At 36.2% G+C, this 23,620-nt stretch overlaps 1 protein-coding gene across 5 annotated transcripts in view; it reads right to left on the reverse strand.

Moving 5' to 3' along the window:
- TRAPPC8 (trafficking protein particle complex 8) overlaps positions 1-23,620 on the reverse strand; it is a 53,163-nt gene that overhangs the window by 21,564 nt on the left and 7,979 nt on the right. For 3 of the 5 annotated variants that reach the window (XM_015618719.3, XM_015618718.3, XM_019005736.2), the window contains exons 3-19: positions 22,947-23,030; positions 20,140-20,229; positions 18,663-18,837; positions 18,131-18,284; positions 16,916-16,997; positions 15,229-15,476; positions 13,559-13,674; positions 12,129-12,279; positions 10,729-10,829; positions 9,137-9,242; positions 7,465-7,596; positions 5,295-5,519; positions 4,128-4,236; positions 3,206-3,400; positions 2,882-3,012; positions 1,710-1,784; positions 889-1,015 (exon numbers count right to left, since the gene is read on the reverse strand). In XM_015618719.3, coding sequence (XP_015474205.1) covers positions 889-1,015; positions 1,710-1,784; positions 2,882-3,012; positions 3,206-3,400; positions 4,128-4,236; positions 5,295-5,519; positions 7,465-7,596; positions 9,137-9,242; positions 10,729-10,829; positions 12,129-12,279; positions 13,559-13,674; positions 15,229-15,476; positions 16,916-16,997; positions 18,131-18,284; positions 18,663-18,837; positions 20,140-20,229; positions 22,947-23,030 — 2,301 coding nt within the window. The remainder of the gene's footprint in view (positions 1-888; positions 1,016-1,709; positions 1,785-2,881; positions 3,013-3,205; positions 3,401-4,127; positions 4,237-5,294; positions 5,520-7,464; positions 7,597-9,136; positions 9,243-10,728; positions 10,830-12,128; positions 12,280-13,558; positions 13,675-15,228; positions 15,477-16,915; positions 16,998-18,130; positions 18,285-18,662; positions 18,838-20,139; positions 20,230-22,946; positions 23,031-23,620) is intronic. The other 2 variants (XM_015618721.3, XM_015618720.3) reach the window with 1 other exon arrangement.

Raw genomic sequence — 23,620 nt, forward strand, 5'->3', positions numbered from 1 at the left:
TAAGCAACATCACCAATAAAGAACTATTCAAAGTTTACAGTCACATAACACATGGTTAGTTCAAGTTCCAACAGCCAGTTATCCATTGTTGTGGACTTATTCTGCCCTTCAATAGTTTGACTACAACTGGAAGGGAAGCAGCAGACATACTGCATGAAGCTGATGCATTAATTTCCTTTCCCAGTTTCTGCCAGGCTAGAATAGTCCCTTAGAGGATTATTTCCTTTAAAGACAGCCACCACTCCCCAAATTGTTTTTATTCAAAAGGTTTCAGCCTTTAGATAAACAAGTTTCTGTTTCTTTCAGATACTTTCACATGTTTTAATCTCCATTTCCTCTAACAACTAAATTCTCCATGTGAGAGAATTTCAGATGACTGATTCAACAAAACAGATCAAGTAGCATGCATTCAATTGCCCATTTATATATTAATGTAAAGGAAAGAGAATTTAAGATGCTAAAAAAACCCTGCATCAGCCAAATTTAAATTTGGGAATCTATAAAAAGAACTTAAATGTAACATTTAGACAGGAGTTGAAAGTTAAAGCAAAAAGATGAAAAAGAAAAATGAATGGCAAGAAAGTCAATGAAAGTTTGTATAAATTCAACATGGCATAGATGGAATATTTACATTTTGATTTTTACCGGTTTCCAATTTTTAACAGATTTAAAAGGAGCAATAAAGTATGGATATGGCATCCTTCCTCATGGGATTCCTACAAGAGCCAATCTGTTCCTTTCCCATTTCAGCTGTTTCTTATTTCTACATCCCTACCTGATGGAAGGCCTTGTATCATGGCAAACACTGAACACTGGAATTCAGTTCTACTCTGCAGAAGCCATGTCTCTTCCTTCCAGAAACACAATTTAAGGTAATAGCACACTTACCTGTCTGTAATCCAACAGAAGGATCTATCCCATCTAATGATACAGCACCTTGAACACTGCCAAGATTATAAACGACTCCCAGAATATGTAGCTCCCCTGTTTGATGGGGAAAGAGCTTTAGTCTTGCCTGTGGAGATATGTTAAATTTTTGTTGTTGTTGCTACTAGAAAGAAGAATTATTACAGTTCAATGTCCAATTGCTAAACACACTCACAGCTACATTTACTTTATAGCTATGTCAGATATAACTGCAACAGTAAATATATATAATTTACTAGATTCAAAATTTCATACACATGGAATTTAACTAACCAGTTCAGAGCTGAGAAATGTTCATTACATTAGGAAAAATTCTTTAAAGTTAACTTTTACTGTGATTAACAGGGGCAGAACCACAGAATGATGGAAGCTGGAATGGAGTTCTAGAGGTCATTGTGCCCAAACTGCCTGCTCAAGCAGGACCATCTAGAGCCAGCTGCCCAGGACCACATCCAAAGGGCTCTTAACATCTCCAAAGATGGATACTCCCACAGTCTCTTTGAGCAACCCATACCAAGTGCTCAAGCACCATCACATTTACAAAATAAGTGTTATAAATAAAGTTATAAATGTTTCTTGATGTTCAGGAGGTGCCTTGTGTACCCACTGTCTCTGGTTCTCTCATATTTATACAAAGTGATAGGATATATGAGGTACTGGAATTTCTGATTCAGTCATGTGTTCTGCCATTATAGCATGAAGTTCAGATCATAACAAGTCTGAAATGCACACTAAAATTCAACACTGAAAAGACTATTTTTAAAACAGAGTATAGTACTTACCACTTTTGTCTCCTCACTATTAATTAAAAATTCTGCTATTGCTTCAGTTCCCACCATATCTTCATCACACGTACCCTGAAAAGAAGAAAGAGCTCTTTAGATACTATTACTCCTAGGCAGAAAGTGTGTCATAAATAATATTTCCAATACCCTTCCTTAAGTGCTCAAGGAAAAAAATCATACAAATTTCCAAACAGTTAGGAAAAGCAAGTGCTGCATGCTCAGCATCTCAGCATTTATGAATTAAAAAAGCAGCTTGAGAGCTCAGTAAACATTTATTTAGAAGAAATTTAAGATTTAGCACTATTAAACTGGAACCAGTCCAAATCTGTTTCATTGATATTCACAGAACTTCTTATCACACCATTAAAGTAGCAGTTCAGATCAGAACTGTAGGGAAAGTGTATGATAAGCCTTGAGATTTAAACTATGGAATCATGTGGAATCATGTTTATAACTCTGGTAAATACTTACAGCACCTTTAGAGATCATTGTGTTCCCAATGTTTTGGCCAGGAAAACAAATGATTTAGGCATTTACTGTATTATTCAGTATTAGAACACATTAAAACCTTTAAAACCTGGATGTGACAACAATCCATCAGAGCTTTTTCCCAGCATTAGTTGGAGTATTAACTTGAACAGTAGCACAACACGAACAGTAGCACAATAGCTCATCTAAAGTATTCAGAACATTAATTTTTAATACAATAAATTTTCATTTCTCTTCTAAGCAAGATACCAGGATGTTCCTGTATTATACAAGCAGTTTTTCAAAACACACATTTCACTATGTACAGTAGCTCAAATAAGAAAAGGGTATTGTATAACCTACTGACACTCATACTTGCAGGTCACAGCAAGTATGATCAAAACAGATGTAGTACACATACGATGAAATCTTGGAAGTATTTTGTTTTGCATTCAGCTTTACAATACACGTTACAATTTGTTTGTTGACTTGGCTGCTTTGTGCCCTACAGATCTAATAAAATCTAGCTAGTATAAAAATATCAGTAGCTAGTTTTCCCTTGCCCTTTTTCTTAGTCTACACTTGAACCTTTGTGTTTAATGTTTATACTTAAATGTTTTCGTATTACAGAATTTTGAAAACTCAACATATACTCTGTACCTGAAGCTGTTTGGGTTGGAAAAGGATGAAGCTTCCCTTACCTGATCTTTTGTTTCTCCATCATGCTTTGCACTGAAGTCTTTAGGTTGAAACTTCCACAGCAATGAAAGATCAGTCAAAAGAAGTGGAACTTTCAGAGGGTTTCGGAAGGACACTTCTACAGTTATTGGTTCTGTCAAAAAAGTGCAAGAAAATAATGACAACAGGCTTTCCCCATCATAGTCTGAAGGCTCACCTATCTCAGAGTATTCATATACAAACAACCTACACAAGAATGTTGGTTCAAATCTGTAATAAGACAGGAAATATTAATACAAATTTATCTAACTCAGTTTATTTCTGAAGTGTAAAAATCTTGACTTTACCTTCTATCACTGCAAGAGGAAATTTGGAGTTATCTGAGTAGCGATTTAAACAGAATTGTGTTGGCTGAAAGTTTGAAGGTATTGTTCCTTTATTTATCACAGACACAACTTGCTCCTCGAGTTCCTTCCACTGTTGTGATGATTCTGAGTCATACTCCTGATCCAGGCTTACATGTGTAGCTGCCTGCTTTTCACCTGAGAAGAGAAAGGCAGTCTTAGAAGGTGAGAAGAGCAACGTGCAACAGCTGCATCAGAGGGTTGCACTGGCAATTTGGTAACTACTCTTAAAATATTTTAAGTTCTAAGTTGGTATCATTCTTATGCTACAACTGATTTAAAAAAGTGTAGTACAGTTTGAAACACACCTATGGAAGACAACTGAGAATAATTTGAGTACAGTTCAATTTGAATACCATGGCATCCCAAGATTATAGCATGATGCATGGTATATTCAGGCTACAGATCATTTTTACTTTGTTACAGACTACAACCACACAGTACAGCCCTGGTTTATGTAAGAATTTCCACTCAGCTTTCTTTATATTCAGGAATCAGAGTGTTTAAATATTTCATCCTAGAAGAAGTTAACTGTAAAGCTAATTTGTAGCATTGCCACTGGTGTCCAGTATTTGCTACAGCAATAAGAATCCCTTTAATGTAGTTCATTACACACTTCTATTGAAGCTTTCTAGGTGAGAAAAACAGTGATAGTACAACCACATACTCAGATTTTGTATTTACACAGGAAGTCTGAAAACATCCACCAAGCAGATATTAAGCTCAAGCTCTTCTTTTGAAATATTTTCAAGTCACCCAGCCACTTTAGTTTTACACAATGACAGACTTAAAAGGCACCAGCTCTTCCACATATTTTGATTCCTTAAAAAAGGGAGCTGAAACTATTTACTTAAAATTTTCTAACCTTCTGCTGGTCGTCGATCATGGCCAAAGAAAACACGAGTTGCTGAGCTGTTAATATATGGTAAAGGGAGCTGTGGTAAGGGACCATCAGGTGACAGCTGGGCTGCATTCTGGAGCAAAGGAGCAAGAAAACAGAGTGTCATGTACCTTACCAATGGCTGAATGGTAAGGAAGCCAAGCTAAAAACACTCAATGTTTGAACAGGAAGTACATTTAGGATAGAATAAATAATTTCTATTAACTGTTTGACATAGCTTATTTCTCTTTAATAAGAGTTTAAAGTTTATGAAATCTTTATGGGAAAAGAATAATTCTTTTAACTCTGAAATCTGATCACTATTGTGGCTGCATTGCTATTACAATCTTTATTTGACGCAAAGCTTGACTGTCTAATTCAGAATTCGATAAACTACATTCACTAACCCACCACCATTAAACAAGACTGTCAACAAGCTGAGCTGTGGATTCAAACACCAGCCTTTGAGTAAGGTGTGCCATAACTTAAACACCACAGAAATTCTGTTCTTAAGCTTTAAAAGACAGTATCTACATGGCTGCATATTGTGTAGCAATATCAGCACTAAACACCCCATAATGTATATGGCATACTGCAATCCAGAATCACCCATGAACTTAAACACAGCTCCATGAGTCACTTGATGCATCTAATTTTATCTTTATTAAAGAATGAAATTCACTATATGGATGATGACAGAGCTACCTAGTCTTTATTAAATATGTATTATCAAAAGCCCCCAAATTCATTACAAATTTATCAAAACAGGACAAATCTATTTCCTCTAAGAAACTATGAAACTTATCACAACTACAATTCAGCCATGATCCTCAAAAACCAGACTTTATTGTAATAAAAATACATACACTACTGTAATATTAACCTTTACTTATCCCCATCTGTGAAAGTACTACACACATGAGTTGCAGCATATGTGGGTTTTTGAAGTCTGAGGAAAAAAACTGAACACATCAACTAGATTAAAAAAAACCAAAACAACTCTGGAACAAAGCAGATAAAATAGAAAATCATTTAATGATTTAATAGAAAATCGGTAGTAATAAAATTACTTATTTTAGTACTTATTTATTTAGTACTTATTTAGTATTTATTTTATTCAAGAAACAGAGACAAGGAAATCATTTACCTTACCTTATAGACATAAAGATATTCTCTTAAAAAAGCTCCTTGCTGAGCTGGAGGTTGTTTACTGTCATTGATCAAAATATGCCTGAATGCAGACACAGCATTGTCCAGCTGACGAAGCGTAAAGGACTGACGACCGATGGTGAAGTTAATGTGGTCTTCTGCAAGAGACCAGCCTTTCCCTTTGTAAACCTGCATGGCTTGACAGTAGCAACGTAAGGCATGTCTCTTCTGCAAGAAAAAAGGTAATTTCTCAAATAATCCCATTATCCACTGACTGTAATTATAACATTACGAAGACTGAACAGTAAGTCAGGAAAGTAGATTTTACCACATCACCACCACCGTGTGAAGTGCAATGTTTCAGAATTGTGCCTCACAGAATCCAGTCAATACTAATCTAAGCACAGAAGTGTTTGTTCCTGCAGTAGAGCCTGGCCTCCAGATTAAGTTCACATTTTCAAAGACTATCGTAACAGGCAGTAAATTAAAAAAGCAAATAACAAGCAACAACTACTTTTAGAATAGTGTTTCAAGTTCCTTTAGGACTTTAGACTGCTAAAGTCTACAGAGCTCTACTGGCCTGCCTCAAGACATAAGCTGGATTTAACACATTTCATTCCACCCAAACTGAACTTTCAGTGTGATACTTTCAGCTGCCAACTGTTGTTACCTGGGACAAAAAATGCATGCCAAGAAAACCAACAAAACACAGACCTACAGTACATACAAGAAAAATTACCCATCACCACATCAGCCACTGGGAGATAGATGGCCTGATCCCAGTCAGCTCCACAGTTTCTTTCCTGTACATCAGGACCCAGGCATTCAATCCCAAGTCTAGGTATTGAACAGCTGTATAGACATTCACTGTACAGCTAAGTCTCAGCTTCTAAAAAATGACAACAGCATTCCCTTACAGCACTAATGGAGACAAAATCTAATATAAGTTCACACTGGCATGGTGATGACAGCAGAGTACAAGCAGTAAAAACTTAACGTCAGCATGTACTAGTGACACTTTAAAATACGGTATCACAGTCTGCAGCTAAACAGCCTGGCTGATTTCTCTTCAGTAGCACTTCATATTTTGGTACCCTAACAATATGAAAAGAAATAGCTACCTTTCCTGTAACACTGAAAAAGTATTTACTGGAAACCAGAATTCCTACAAATATTAGACACAAATAACAAAGAGAACTGTTACACAAAGTCAAAACTGTACAAAACACATTCACTTTCCCAGGCAAAGGAACAAGATATAAAAGAATGAATACATGAAAAACTGATCAATAGCTTCCTGTCAGTACTATTCTGTCATAGCAGACAGGAAAACTACTGCATGAAGAAAACCAAGGAGGGGAAGAAGTACTCTCACTATTCCTCACATCACAGAAGCCAACAATGCAAAAAACCACCTTTTTTTTGTCTCACCAGGACAGTGAGGCTGAGATTAGGTAAGGTGGGAGAAAATTCCCAACCAGCACCACAGGGCTTTGTTCCTAATAGAATTTTGACATCTTGGTTCTCCTATATTACTGTCTTGAAATAACCTCAGCAGGAATCAAGCACACGCATATCTTTACAGAATGTATCCCAGAATTAATGCAGAAACAAGCACAAAAGTTCTATCCAAAAAAGTTTCTCTACCACAGTTAGAGCTGCCTGCAAAGGAATGTGAATGGGAGTAAAAACAATCTCATCTCTATTGGTTTAACTGCCACTTAAGTCTAACAGGTATAGGGATGCTTTGGTTTGTCATGCAGTAACTGTGCACAAACCTGCACCTCCAATAAAGAACATGTATTTAAGGCACCTGGAAAAACAAGTATCTAAATTTTGCTATTATTCTAATAGACTGAATAAATTCACTCTTATCTCAAGAGTAAAAATATTCCTTTGCCAAAAAAAGCCTTGAAAATTACTGTGTATATAATGAGACTCAAAAATGAAAACATCGCTGAAGTTTCAAGTCAGAGATCTTCAGCATTACTTCAGAAAAGCAGTAATAGACTAGGGTGGTCAATCCAGAAGTAATTTTCAGAAGATTACAGAACAGAATACTGCAGACTAATACAGGAGTGTCAGAAGCCAAGCATCTTTTTCCAGGCTTATAACACTCTTAACACATTTTTCAAAGTATCTAGTACCGGGCATATTTTCCATGAATACTTACCTGGCCTGCTTTACTAAATCTGTGGCCAGCCAATATCATATGAAATGCAAACTTTCTAACCATGGGACTTTTCATGTTTATAAAGCAATGGGCTGCCTGCTCCAATAGGAGTGCACTGCGAAGATCTGAATCCTGTTTAAAAGGAAAAAAAGAAGAATTAGCCCGAGTTGAATAAAGGTAACAGTGGCGTGTTAATGCTAAGAGGGACAGTAAGTTGTAAGAGTTCTGTGAAGTTGAAGATTCTTTTATATGCAAACGTATACATATGTGAGCACAAAAAAAAAAGACAAAGTATTTTTCAACAGTGTTCAATACCATCATGTTCTTACTTCTTCTAGTGAAGCATATATGAATCTGTTTCAGTTTGTTTGAGCAACAAAAGAAGTATTATCTGCTTTTTCAGTTACTCAGGCTACAGTTTCAAACACCATTACCTCTGAAGCACTCTCCTGCCTTTTCCCCTCCCTCCCTCCCCCTGCAGATATTAAGGCTAGAACCAAAAAATAAGACCTCTACCAAGACTTCTGAAAAACACAGGGAGCAATGAAACTTGGTGTATTTTTATGACAGGAACCTTTTGAACCTATTGATTTCTTAATGTAGAATTTCTTACTGTGATACCCTTCTCCTGCCAATACACGGCTATATTACTTTAACCAATCAGAACAGAATCTACTTGATTTTACCACAGCTCAACTCCATGCTATCACTGATGTTCAAGTATATATCTTGACCATAAATATAAGTCTCTGAGACACCAATATAGTATCCTGTGAAGATTTTCCTTGCAACTACCAAAATGCTCCATAGGCATACTATTGTATGTACAGTGCAATTTTAAGTTGTAAAATGACCATGCAGAGCTAATAGTATTTAAATTCCTTGTCTAAATATCTTAGGCTGCTCTTGTAAACATTGCTAGCAAGCTTAAGTTGAAAGAGCAAGAATGAAGCTACAGAGACACTTGAGAAAGAAAATTAGAGAGCTAAACAGATTTATTCAATGCTTAACTTGTCCCAGGAAAGTCTCAGAAGCATCACATTTGGTGCAGCTGGCCATGAAGCCAAAAATACCAGCTAGACTTCCCTCCAACCTTTAAAGGAGATGCTACACTATCACTGGAATTACATTTTTCTTCACTCCTTTTCAAGGAAGACAATTCCTGGGTTAGAAGCTGATTCCATGCTTAATTTCTGCCAAATAATATCAGAGAAGTGTTGGGTTTCACTTAGACAGTAAGATTCTAATGATTTTAACCAGCTGAACTACAGTAATGCCTCAGTTGCTTAAGCTGTAGAGAACTTGTGATTATATATGGGATAGCATTCACTGTGGCTCTGGCAAGCCATGCTAATACTTTTAACACATGAGTTTGTAAGCTACACCATCCAAGAGCTAAGCAAATGTCAAAGAAAATTAGTTACAAAGCCAAAGACAACATATTTAGCATGGTTAAGGAAGTCAAGCAAGTAATTTACCTAGAAAAATAATAACTGTACTAGTTCCTTCACTTACAGTGTAAACAGCTTTCTTCACTTCATGCTCTATACCTGTTCATTTGCTACCTTTGGCTAGAAAATACTGTAGGACAAGAATCAGAAGGTAACCTAGAAGTGTTTGGATAAGAAAACAAATAGTGAGAGGGCAGAAATGGAAAAAAACTAAGTTTTACCTCACTGGTTAAACGAATCAGAAGAGCAGCTGCCTCTGAATATTTGCTTTGACTTTTTAAGATTTCAGCACTAAGCAGTACACAGCGCTCAGCCAGAACCATGTTCCTAAAGTAAAAACATACATGTATTAATAAATATTTATAAAAATAAACCTCAGAAAACTTTTTATATCAAATCTTACTATTTTCTATACATGGCATCAGACTGAGGTTCTGTTGCTTATTTCTTGAAGCAAAATATATGGAAGTTCACTCCCCACAATACCATTACATACAGATTGACACATTAAGTGTTCAATCCTACTATAACAGGAGCTTTATGAAAGTCAAAGCTGGAGAGAGTTTTTAAGAACAGTACTATATTTGTAAAAATAGCAACTAAAACAATCTGATAAACAAGAAGTCCAACAGTCAGAAGCAGGTTGTACTGGCAAGTTGTACCTGGGTACCAGTGCCCATCAAGATGCTCTGTCACACCCCCTGCTCAGCAACACAGGGGAAGAGGATCAGACTAAAAACCTCATGTGCCCAGAAAGGGAGAGCAAGATCATTCACCAGTTAGTCACAGGCAAAACAGACTTGTTTAATCTTGTTTGGGAAAGATTAAATTAATTTATGTTCAATTAATAACTGAATAGCACAGTGATAAATAAAACCAGAAATAAAGCACCTTCTCCTGACAAATCCTCCTTCCCAGGCTCAAGTTTACTCCCAACTCTTCTACTTCCTCCTCCCCACACTCAGGGCAGGGGAAGAGGGAAAAAGAGCTGTGGTCACTTCATAACATTTCTCCTCTGTTGCTCCTTCCTCCACATCCTCCTCCCCTGTTCCAGTGTGGGGGCCCTCCCATAGACGCAGTTCTTCAAGAACTGCTCCCATGTGTAGCCTTTCTGCAGCATACAGTCCTTCAGGAACTGACTGTTTCAGTGTGGTTTCCCCACAGGTCACAGCTCCTGACAGCCACCTGCTGTGGCATAGACTCTGTACAGGCTACAGCCACCTTCAGGGTACATGCACCTGTTCTGGTATTGGGACAGGCTGCAGGGTAGATCCCTGCTTCCCATGCACCTCTGTGGACTGCAAGGGAAAATCTGTTTCAGTATGGTATTCACCACAGGCGGCAGGGAAGTCCCGCCTTCTCCTGACCTTGGTATCAGCAGGGCTGTTTCTCTCATTTTCTAACTCCTTTCTCACAGCTGCTGCACAGCTATTTTTACCCTTTCTTAAATATGTTATCACAGAGGTAACAGCAGCACTGCCAACTTGGACAGCAACAAGTCCATTTTGGAGCTGAGTGAAAACTGATTCTGCCACAAGCAACTTCAGCTGTCTTCTCAAAGAAACCTTCCTTGCAGTCATCCCACTACCTTAAAATCTACCATGTGAATTCAATACACAAGTTCAATAAGCACTCTGTTAAGAATAGAGCAGATCTCCTTTAATGCTACCCTAGATATGTTAGTTTATCTTAGTCATTAAAAAGTTATCATCACTATGTGATCATCTGGCACAATTTTACTGTGCAGGGCAAAAAAGTTAAGCCACCAGATCTTTCGACTTTCACTGGATCAGAACAAAAGAAAACAACATACTTGCAGATATCTCGATAGGTCTGAATTGCTGTCTCCATATAATGAGCAGGATATGGCCTAGGAGCTCCAGGTTGAAGAAAAGCTGATACTGCTGCCATTTCCTACAAGAGAAATTCTGTACTGTCACTGTAGTCTTTTCAACAAATCATAAAATTCAAAAGTGTGAAGAACATATTTCAAAAGCTACAAGATCTTCATCTAATCAGTTACAGGCATATAAAAGTATCAATACACTGTAAGTGATAAAAGGATTAATACAACAGCTTGTGTATAGCCCTGCTTACAATTAGCCAGAGAGGTACACACAGAAGTGTTTGCAGCTGACAGTACCCTCAACTTTGTGCAGAAGCATTGATTCAGTACAGTTCTACAAGTCCAAAGGAATTTCCTATTACCAGGAAGATTGTTCCTGTAAAGTAGCACTACCATGTACTTTAAGATGAGGACTGTTTTTTGAGTTTTGCTTAAATGAAATTACATGATCAGCTTCCAAGGAAACTCTAGTATAAACACGCAGTCTGAAATTTTACTTCTTTTCTCATGGATTGAAAATATGATAGCAAAGATTTTCTGCAGAAAGTAAACACTAAGACTAATAGATTGGAACAAATTCATAATTAAGACTGCTTCCATTCATTTGGAAATTAAGATTTCTTATTATTCTGCTTATTCAGATTATCCAAATGCACAGCAACTGTCTGAACTGTAAAAACAGACATTTAAGTAAAATTTTTAATCAAGAAGTAAAGGTGTACAATAATGCTTCCATAGCTCTGTGAAGCAGAATTTCAAATATTAGCAAGTTAACCAGACTAAAGTTTAAAATACATATCTTCTAAAAATTGATAAAATTATTCATTTTCCCCCAGTACTCTCATTTATCTTGTTGAAAATTACTTTAGTCTTAAACACCTTCATTCTTAGGAAGAAATTATGAATGAGTATGTGTTTAGAGTGAAATTCAGTAGTGACATATTCAAAGTATAGCCTTCAAGTTTTAAGTCACCCAAAAACAGGTACAATACCATATTTATAGTGACTGAGTAATGAATTTCTGGCAAATAAGTATTTTGCCTAAGTCTATAAGAGACACTATAAAGCTATTTTATATCTGGCTTTGAGTTATCAGTTTAAAAATCCATTTTTCTGGAGGTTGCATTCTAGGTTTTCTCCCTTCCATATTTTAAGCATCAACTCCCCAGTTTTTATTCATATCTTTATTCCCTTCATATAACAGCAGAAAACAACACCTTAGAGTTTCCTAAAGACATGCAGCAGATCTAGAAGACACTTACAAATTTGGAGGTAGAGGGGAGAGATTGCATTTTGTTACCTTCAGACATACATTAGAGATTACTAGAAAAAGTTCACAGAATCTTCATATTATGTGAAGTACCAACCAGTGCTCCAGCTGCATAAAGCATTGCCTGATCATTTAAGAAGTCCTTCTTTGCTGTATGGTAACAGCTATATGCAAGTTCATAGTGCTGCACCAAAAAGCACAAGTCTGCCATTTTCCGGATTTGAAGCTCTGGTGCTTCTGGTGGATACCTATAAATACAAATATTTAAATTCAAAGTCATCCTCTCTCATTTTAATATCTATTCACAAAGTAGTATTAAAACCTGAAATGCTTCAGCTTTGCCCAAAACCAGCTAAGTGAAACTGCTTCCTTTCTGCCACATGTAACTTGGTTTCACATACTACTTTCTGATTAGCGAGATTCACTGTTCCAGTAACATTCAAAGCACACACTCCTCTAAGCCAAGAAATAGAGTTTATAACTACCACTGAAACTGCTCTGTCAGATTAACCATCAGAGCTAAACAGTGTTGTGTGAGTATGAAAAAAAGAAATAATATTCACTTGGCTGTAAGTCATTACTTCTCCACATTTCTATTGAAAGAAGTAAGTCCACTAAAAAACTCTGCCTTATGCCAAAACACTGTGCAAGTTCCTGTCCTCTGCAACCATCAATCTAATTTTTGGTTCATCCAATATATATATATATATGATTCACTTCAGTAATAATCAAATACATTTTCACACTTACATGTCAAATCCTGTGGGAAGTGAACTATGCTTACAAGTTCAAAACAGAAAGCAGGAATTAGCAACATTTTGATTACGAATCCAAAGACAGGCAACACAGACATTCAAAGCTGCATGTCAAGGACATTAACCTTGACTAGACAATGACCAAAGTTATTTAGATTTCTGTGGTAAAGACATCTGGAGAGTGATTATCATTATTATACATCCTAATTCACAGAGGAAAGTCACCAAATACAGAATTAGTATTTTGGTAACACTTAAAACCTGATTTTAGTGTATACTAAGAAACAGGGGCACTAAGTATGAAATTGCCTTAGGTTTAGCTCTTGAACACATTGCAAAAGCAATATATTCAACACTCTGCTGGAGCAAATTGGAGAGTTATATAAGCAAAAGCACCTATACATGGGGTTTGGCTATAATAACAGGTGAAACAGCTTGTACAAATTTTAGAAAAATATCCCTCGTGGCAAACCATAGCTTCTTTTTATCATTATTACTCTTAAAAACATGTGTTCATATTAACTCAGCTTCATTGTAAATAAAGCAGGCAGATGACTCTGCGAACAGTCTATTTTACCCCCTTCTTCTTTAAGTTCTGCTATGCCTTTATTGTACATATTCAGGCACAATACTTCTCATGATTTTTCTAACTGAAGTCATTCACTACAACTGCTGGTTTAGTTTACTTTGCAGAACACCTTCAAATAAACACATGCCCTCCTGTCCCTAAAAAAGTTGCAGTTTGTATCTAAAACTAACTGAGAATACTTACAGCAAACCAGATGTATTCTTGAGTTCATTTATACTTTTCTCTGGAACCTTGCTGCCACTAAACCATTTTTTAGTAGCAGTAAACAGTGATCGGCTCAAACCTTTCCTGGATATTAACTGGAGAAAGACATTGAATTAGAGCACTACATCGCAAGAAATGTAAGCTAAAGTAATAGAAAAAGCTAAGCTTCATCATGGCTTTGTAAATTGGTTTTTTTCTTCCATAAAACAGAAATAAATAAAAGGAGTAAAACAACTAAGAGCACACTTTTTTAGAATTAATCTCCGACAGCGAGACAGAACTTCATATTGATTTTCATATATTTATCTCAGACAGTTAAAGTTTAATATTCTTTCTATAAAGTGAAGAAGCAGCCACCTTAAGAACATAAACACTTGATACATCTAAATTCTAACAATTCAAAATAATTAGAACATCTAATTTGGGATATTAGTCCAACCTAAAATCTAGACTAAGTGCATATTACAAGAAAGAACATTCTGACACCTTCCAGATAAAGCATTATCACACTATAAGCATCAATTTCAAGTGTCAATAGTATGGGGCAAGCAAGGTTACACAATTTCATTCTTATAGATCGTTTCCACTTGGAAAGAAACTTCTGCAGGGAATTACCACTCCCATGCTATAAGCAAACTATATCACTCTTTAAAGATAATTTTAAAAAGCAGAGCATCTCTCTTTTCTTATCAGGACTAGGAATGTATCACTGCAGTCCTGTTTGCTATACTTTATATAACCACTTCTTTTTAATGTGTCTTCATAAAACTTACTAAGCATAAACATGGTCAACATATACAATTAAATTCAGTCAATTCAGGGAGTGAGTGTTCCTTACAGGACATGATCCTTAGAATGAAAAGCCCTCATACTTTAAGCTTTAACTTCAATAGACAATCCAATCAAAATAAAATCAGAGCTCAGATAACAGATAGATATTTGGGTCCAAGACTTAATGTTAAATACAGTAATTTGATTGCACTAATGTAAGTCAATCCATCTCTGTAGCTGTTTAAGAGCATATAGGAGTGAAACACTTGTAAAAGAAAGGACTTCACTGTGATGCAAATAACTTTAATGCATGCACTTAACATGATATTAATCACAGCTCCAAAAAATCCTAGCTTGAGAGCAGCATTTTCCCTGAAAAAACTGCTGAGATCAACAGAATTACACGATTCGGGGTGACCCTCAACTTCTTCTCTGTCAAGTAGCAACTAAAGGATGCAGGTTTTTTTGCAGATGACTATAGATTCAATACATTTCTTAAATTTAGCTGTGTATTCTAATATTGAAACACAAAGTACATTTTGTTCCCTGTGCCAGAATCACCCAAGAGCATAAAATATTAAGATTTTAGGGTCAAAAGCCAATTTCCCTAGAAAGAGTTCAGACAGGCTTTCACCAAGAAGTCACCTTGCACTGGAGCTGTTGATACAAATTGGCTCTTTCTTTTTCTAAAGACAAATTGAGCAATAATGAGAACTTCAGTTATTTCTCTTAAATCTACTTACATTTTTTAGCAAGACTGTTGAATCATCATATGTAGAAGGAAGTAATACTGTCAAAACAGATTTCTGGATAACTGGATTTATACCCCAACCACTTTTCCTTATTACAGCATGAAGTCTCTTTAAGGCTAAACTGACCTGATCATTGAGCTGTCGAATTGTTTTCTCTATGTGTGGCAAAAGTCCCCGAAATGTGAATTCCTGTATGAACTGCCTAATTCGATCATGATCTGTGAGAGTTAAACAAGCACCATGAGGTGTCCCAGAATTTGACTTCTTTGAGTCTTGCAGTGATGTAGAAGCCTTCATGTAGTCAGTGCTATCCAAACTGCCACTGGGATGATCCAGTTGAAGGGGGTGAGTCTTAAAATTATTTGACAAGCCATCTGTTGAAAGATTGAAACAAAAACCCCAGCAAGTATAAAGTTACTTAAACATTTTGGGTTTTAAAGGTCATTTTTACTAACCTATCTCAAAACTTTTCTTTCTCAGAAATCTGGAAAGCAAAACAATTCACCAGCTGTTCTGCAGATTAATGCTGAGCAGGCAGCAGCAGAGCACTGAGTATTGCATCATTCCTGGAATTCTTACAGTTCTCAGAAAGTTCATGGAATCTCAAGAACTACAAATGGCTAAATATGTATGGTTTTCATTCTCAACTACAGTGCAAAAACATCTTCCAATACACTGACTAATATCAACAACGTTGAAGGAAAACTATGTAAACATTAAAATCAAAATAAAACATTGATGAAAGTCAGAAATGCAGCAATTACTACAATAGCTCCATTGTGTCCATTATTTTTTCTCTGCTTATGTTTTAAATTAAAAAAAAATAAAAAACAACAATAACAAAACAAACCTCATTTTCTACGTCCTTCCAAGCAATCATGATGTAAAACAATTTCCTCACAAGTCCTCTTTGTTCAGTGAGAAGAACTGCTGACCACTATTGCATTTAACTCTCTGAAATAGACTGAAATACTACCTCACTCTAAGACTTAAGCAGTTCTCTGATTTATAAGAAAATCAGCTTGTCCTACCTGGCACCAAGCAATGCTGAGCTGTGAAAGCAAATCCTCAATGGATTTTATTAATGAAATGTAAAGTTGAATTTGTAAAGTTCAATTAGCAGCTCCCAGACTACATATGGGCTGCAATGCCCTAGAAAGATGGCAACTGTAGGCTGTCCCACACATGCCAGGTCTCCACATGCCTTTCAGGTGAGGTATGAAGGATCTGGGCTGAAGCAGGCCAGACAATGCACGGTACCTCACTTCTTCCCTATCTAATGATGATTCTCATCTGAATCCTACAAAGCTATCCTTATTTTTTTTTTTAAGGGTGCATTAATTTTCAATTTAATTTACTACTCTCTCTCATCCAAAAGCTGAGTTCCAAGGCAAGTGCTTCCAAACAACTTATTAACTAAGCACTTGCCTGACATTCACAGATTTAATACCAAAATCAAGAATAAAAAACCTCCAAAACCTCAGCTTCCAAGTTATAGCAAAGCACACAAACCAAAACTTTCATTATTATGAAAACTAACCATTTAATCCTATGCTCTTTTCATTAATTATGAGAGTTTGCAAGACAATACGCTTAAACTCACAAAGTATGAGCTCAATACATCGTTAGCCATCTCATTAAGGAGATGCCACCAATCAGGTGGTCAGTACCACAGCATTTTTCTTTGAGGACACTTAGAGCATTCAGAAAACCATTACTCTGAGTTCCCTAACAAATAATCTAATTCATTAAAGACAAAAGAAAGTTGTGTAAATGCTACAAAATCAAGGTTTTCATAAAGTTACAAAAATACCTTTAATTTCACTGTCTATGCCATCTGATATCAAGTGATCAGTACTCTTATTTGAAAGAACAGTATAATCTTCGTAGGAATCCTGCCAGAAAAAGGGGGGAAAAAAGGCAGAACTTTAGTACTACTCAACCACATACAGGAGTCAGTAAACAGTAGTTGTCAACTTCTGTTGATAGTTAATAAGTTAACTGTTAATAAATTAATAAGCTAACTGAATTACTACAGCAGCATGTTTGTTCACATATATTAACTTCTCTAAATAGTTTCTGAGGCTTTAAGAAACTGTCTTATTTTAATGATGAGAGCTGCATTCACCAAATGAAGCAAGTACCTTCTTAGTTGCTCAACTAGCTTCCATGTTAACCAAAACAACTCCAACTCTTACACAGCAGAACCTACAGCAGCAGAAATATATTCCCTAAAAGCAACTCCTGAATAAGCTCACACACACACACAAATCTATATGGCACAATTAACATGGGTAAAAATATAAAAATAAAAATATCTGATTAGTTTATGGTGGCCTGTAACTCACTGGTCCTCTTAGTTTATAGAATATGAAATGTTTTGACTTTTCAGTACCAGCTACATTTGGTAACGAAATATGATTCCAGGAAACTTTTTAATCATAAGAAGCTGTAACTGCAGTCAAAAGCAAACTCAAAAAAGAAGATTTTCGTTTTAAAGCCAAAAATACAGTTATTTATGGCAAACTCAAAACACACTATCACTTGCAATCTTAGCAGATGACAGACCAGACTAAACCACAAGAAGTTATCACAAAACCCACACAATACTCCCACAAAACAACACAGCCACACTATACAGTGAAGAACAGAAGACTCAGGAAAAAACAAAATTTAAGACTGAAGACGACAAAAATGAAGGTTGAAAACTACTATGAACAGGACACTTCTGAGGTTACTCCTCTCACAGCTCTTAAGGCACAAGTCTATTATTTCTGTGCTGTCAGTCTATTTCAGACAGTCCAGTATTTCAGCACTCCTTACTGTCAACTTAAGTAGCATAGAGGACAGTTCCTACTGAGGACTCATCTTATGCCTTCACAAAAAGTCACAGCTGTGTCAGAAGTGTCTTAACTGCCAATCAGCTCAATCTGTAGAAGCATGTATGTATAACACTAAGGTGAAACTTAATGCAACTAAAATGATTTTCACAGGCCCCTTAAAAACTTTTTACAGAATACTGTAATACCTGGTTCTGGATAGTGTTTTTCTGAAGGTACTGACTCCAAGGATCTGGTATCTGTTCATCTGCTCCTCTGTTAGACACCCGAGAATTTATTTTCAGCAAATAGCAACCCTGAGTTCCGTATCTCTGTTTCATCTCTTCATAAATGGAGTCGGCTCTGAAACAGTAAAACAACAGTTATCCTACCTTGATATCAAACTAACTATAGAGTGTGTATTGAAACAAGCTATTTTAGACTATTATCCATAGGGCTTAAATGGAAATTCTATTTTTATAACAATCTCTTATGCAAGAGTAAAACTGAGAATCTCTGAGAATCACTTCATCAAGCTAGCAAAGAAAGTATCTACCCCAAAAGCTGGGACTGATTAATTTCATTTTACATGAACATAAGAAGATCTAAAAATAATACTTTCAAATATCTGCCTTGATAATAGCATACTGGCTAATGGATCCTGTTGCATGTCTAATCTCAACAGAATTTATCAATATAAGCATTTCAGTCCAAGAGCTGATCTGTAGGCAGATGACCTACCTTTGCTCCTCTCCTGTGCTTACATCATGCAGTAACACATAGTATTTGAGCGTGTTTGGTATAAACCACTTGGGATATGAGTATTCACTACTGTGCTGAATCCGATGTTGCTCTTGAGACAGCTTCAGGAACTGCTCCACAGGGTCAGGTTCGCTAGAAGAAACTACTAGCATACCTGAATTCATTATTAAGGACATATACCCAAAGAACACAGGGACAACTACTGCTCATATAAAACAGAATAGATAAGTACAATACTTAAGCATGTAAAATATATTACCACAAAAGAATGTGCAATTAGAATTTGGCCTTTGTCTCAATAAAAAAAAAAAAACTATCAGTTAACTAACATCTGTAAAATGAGATGCAACAGGAGTTTGCTCCAATTCTGACAGTGAATCTAAGTTTAAGCTCTTACGTGATAGTTCATTTAAGATTTTATATAGAGACCAGATGTTGACATAGCAAACATGTAGCTGAAATTCATCCCCACTGTATTTTAGCTTTCAACTTCCAAGGAGAGTTGGGGCCTTAAGTTACCACCTGAACAACAGTGATGTTGATAACTTTCCAGCATTCATAAACACAGCAACACCACCTGAGTAAAAAGCAGAAGTGCTCACATTTTTACTCCAATGCAACTACACAATCATGAACAAGGAACATCCCACTCTGCTACATCTACTCACCAAATCAAAAGGCATTAACTCAGAGAAGACAGAAAAGTTACACTTTAAATCTTATGAAAATTCAGAAGTCAGAATCAGTATCTTGCAAAATCAATTCTGCACAAGCGTGGCCATTAACATACCTTTCCACTATACTGAAATTATAACGTTCAGTACAGAATTAGGAACAGAGTGTCATAAAACCTGCAGCATCATAATTACTGCAAAGTTTAACACCAGCTACATCATGAAACAGTGATTATTTTCAGTTTCCCTGTAGAAAACCAAATTGGGCCTAAGCTTTGGTAAAAAAAGTGAAAGTACTCAGGCATCATTCCAGTCTTTCCAGACTTCTTTTTGTCTAGCATAGCTCAAAGTTCGCCAAATTTCCAAAACTTCTCCCCAACCTCCACCACTCCAACTACTTACAAAAAGCTATTAAAAAGCAGCAGATGCATCCCAAACACACATTCTTCTATTGTAGATAAGGGACAGTCAATAGATACTCAAAGAGCTACAGCAGAAAGTGTCTTAGGATGATGGAGTTTCATTTACAGGTATTGGCTTTGAGCTCACTTTGACACAAAGAGAGTGTGTGGAGAAGGGGAAAAAACCCCAATACAAACACCAAAAGAAGTCACAAAGAAACCCTGATGCCATTACAAAATCAGTCTGTGTAGTCAGATATAGTGGAAAAATACATAGGCTTCAAATCGTCATTGTGAAAGAGTTACTGCAAAATCTTCTACTACAAAATCTACATTTTGTAACAGTCTTCCCTGGAGCAGTCTGTAACATTCAAAGGATACATGCAACATAGTGGTTTAAGAATTCGTGATCAGATGCAGGCATGGACTGAAGAAAGCACTCTCTGTAAGATTCAAACCAAGGAGTAGTAGCTGAAATACACAATAAAAGAGGACAAATTAAGACTATTCAGTGAAACTTGTTTACCCATTAATGAAAAGGAAGTATGAAAGACTACACCTGAAAGTGAAGCCTGCAAACTCTGACAAGGTTTGCACAGCAGGAGAAATAAGAGGGAACAGTCCAAAGAGAAAGTATTTTATATGTACACAAGTAGGAGAAACAGTAACACTTGAATTAAATCCTACAAAACTGAATAGCACCTTAATCACCACTTTCCTCAACACTGTAGGCTCACAGGTATTCAGTCCTTGTTGAACCGACTTCTCTTTACCACCCCTTTAAACACCCATACACTTGGTAAAGAAAGAAATAAATTCTTCTAGCAGTCATTGAATTTCTCGGCTAGAGATGTAAGAATTGACCAAGAAACAAAATACATTTTTGAGTATGTAGAAGAACTAAGGATTACCAAAATCTTATACTGCCTGTTTTCTACAAGTGTTAATTTGGCTTGACATCAGTCTCCTTCCCATACCTTGCTAAAATAAACAGTTCAGCTGGCAAAGATCCAAGAAGATAAAACCTCACATCCAAGTTACGCCATTAATGCCTAATAATTTTAACCTGCTATGTTCAATGTCCATTTACAATATGGATTTCATTTTCCTACAAGTAACAAATCAAGAGAAACCAAGGAGGTCTGGGACATCAAAAAAAAACGTGAACCTAATATTGTCCATTTCTTTCCAGCTATGGGTCAAACAATGAACTATTCACAAGCCTGCTCTGTGCCATCTTAATTTTCCAACTCCTTTCTTTAGAGAGGGAAACAGACTCCAGAGCAAAATATCAATCCACTTTCAATAACTGAAGTAACTGGAATCCAGTGCCATCTCACCTGCAAACTAGAAAACAACAACTAATGGACAAAAAAAAATTAACAAAATCTGAAATTATTTTCTTTATATGACCCTAAAAAACCCACACTGGTAGATTTTAGTAAGTAAATAAAAATTTCTAATGCTTTGTAAAGCTCCCATGCATCCCCCTCATAAAGGCCAAGCCAAACCACAACCTTGATTTCTTAATTTTTATATTGGAATTATCTTGTAGGGCATTAATTTAATGCATTTTGTTTAATCCTACATTATCAAGCCATTTTAGATTGGCTTCAGACATACAGAAGTCAGATATAGTCACACTTGAATTCAGTCTAGCAGTCAGCACATGTCACATTAGAGAAAAAGCCTAATAGGAGACAAACTTCCAGCTTCTGATTACAGCCCTTCTAGAAACTGCTCTCTGAGTACTCATCTAGGATATAAAAAGCTTTTGGCTTTACTAAGCCCTACATGCAAACATGCCAACTATTTAAATTAAGGAAAACACAGCCTGTTATTATTAAAAACAAGCCATAAGAAAGTGACTCATACATTTTTTTCACAAGTATAGCAAGCCGTGCAGTAATTTGGGTTCAAAGTAAACACTGTTAAACAACCTAAGGCAAAATTGTCAACCACACTGTACTTTCAAGCACTGTTTTCAAATTTTCACTTCTGTTTTACAGCTGAATCACAGCAAAATTAAAAAAAAACACTTTTTTTTTTTTTTTAAATCTGAGAGCTACAGAAAGAGAAGTGCTACTTCTTTTTTCATTAGGCCTACTAAAATCTTGGAAGCGGCCTCAAAGGCAACTGGATTCCCTCTACACAACAACATTAACAGGATTCATTTTACAGTCTGTAATCACTTATTGTAGATACTTGATAAACACACACCATATTCAAAACAGAAGCATTATTTGAAAAATTTCACAACTGTAACATCTCATAACATGTTACAGCAGTGCAGACCAACACAGTCATTTAGGTACCCAGACCTGTATGTTTTGCATTTTTCCAGTAATATGTTTCCAGTATGCTGGAACAGAACTGAAGTTTTGCTGAACTTGTTAACATTAACAACTTAATAGGAACTTATTAGGAAGAAAAGAAGAAGTAATATTTGTACATAACAGCTAAAGAATGGAAAGTCTACTTCATGAAGTTTTGCACCCTTCTTTAGGCATTTAGCAGGATCTCAACAGATACTACTGAAAGGATAGCTATCATTATACAAAGGCATAAACTATAATAATATATTAAACTGAAAAACATAAAAACCTGGCTCTTATAGACCACAATGCAGAGACTTGAGAGGTCAATAACTGATGTGATTTGGTAGCAATAAGTCAGCAGTAAGTCAGTAAGTATGTTTTAGAAAGCTTCTTTTTTCTTAAGGGTCATACTCCAGATAGAATTATCAATATACCAGAGACCTATGTGTTTTAAGTAAAGTCTTAAGCACTTGAGTTCCAACTTAAAAAGTGTTACTATTCCCTGAGAAAGAAGCCCTCTGGAGCAACAGAAAGTACATTTGAAATACAGCACAGTGACAGTGCACAGTTTCATAGGATCAAACAACCCAGTGTTTTTAACAGCATCAGGTAATTTACCACCACCACCTTTACTGATTGCATGGAAAGACCAAATGATTTTGATTAACAAGAGTAGAAATGTGATTAAAAGAAAAATTAAAACCACCACTACCAACGATTTTTTAGTTAGGGGGAAAAATGGAGGAACACACATCTACGTCCAGAAAAGTGCTGAATAGTTGTAGAAGATGGTAAGGAAAGGTGGATGGGGCACATGGAAAAGGAGTAAAGGGCAATTTGGCAAATCAGCACCAACCACAAAAAAAATACCTGAATAGAATGTGGATGTGTTCAGTTCCATCAGTGTCTCTTTCCAATTACTGTACCAAGGAACACTAGCTTTAACTGAGCGATCTGATAGAAAAAACATGATATTATTATACTAAAAAGGGTCAGATGCAAACACACTCTTGGCTTTTAGACTCTGGTAGCGTGAAGTAGGAAAAAAATCTATACCATGCAAGCCTATGAGGGGTATTGAAGAGATTTGACTCCAGCTAACCTTAATCATGAATATTTCAGGCTTCTCAACATTTGACAGTGTACTTTAATGGAAATCAATATTAATTTCTAGCTCAGCACCAATTCTAGGCTCGAAAAAAAAATGGAAATTCTATCAGGTAGCAAAGATTTAAGTTGCAAAGATGTTATTTCTATTATACTAGTTGGAAGATACTCTAAATCTAAGGCCCTAACTTGTGAGACTTCCCAGCCTACAGTACTATTACATACATTAGCTGCTGAAAGCGGTTGCCCCAACATTCTCTTTCATCTCAGTCATATTCCTCCAATGCTTCATGCCAGCATTTATATCATGGAGCCCTAAACAAACATAGCCAGGGAACTGACCTAGCTGAAAAATTTTTTTTCTTCTCTCAAATAATTTAATTCTTTAGTGTGGTCATTTTTCTTCACTTTCTACATGCACCAGTACATGGGAGAAG

This window comes from Parus major, chromosome 2, assembly GCF_001522545.3.
Source record: "Parus major isolate Abel chromosome 2, Parus_major1.1, whole genome shotgun sequence".
NCBI lineage: Eukaryota > Metazoa > Chordata > Aves > Passeriformes > Paridae > Parus > Parus major.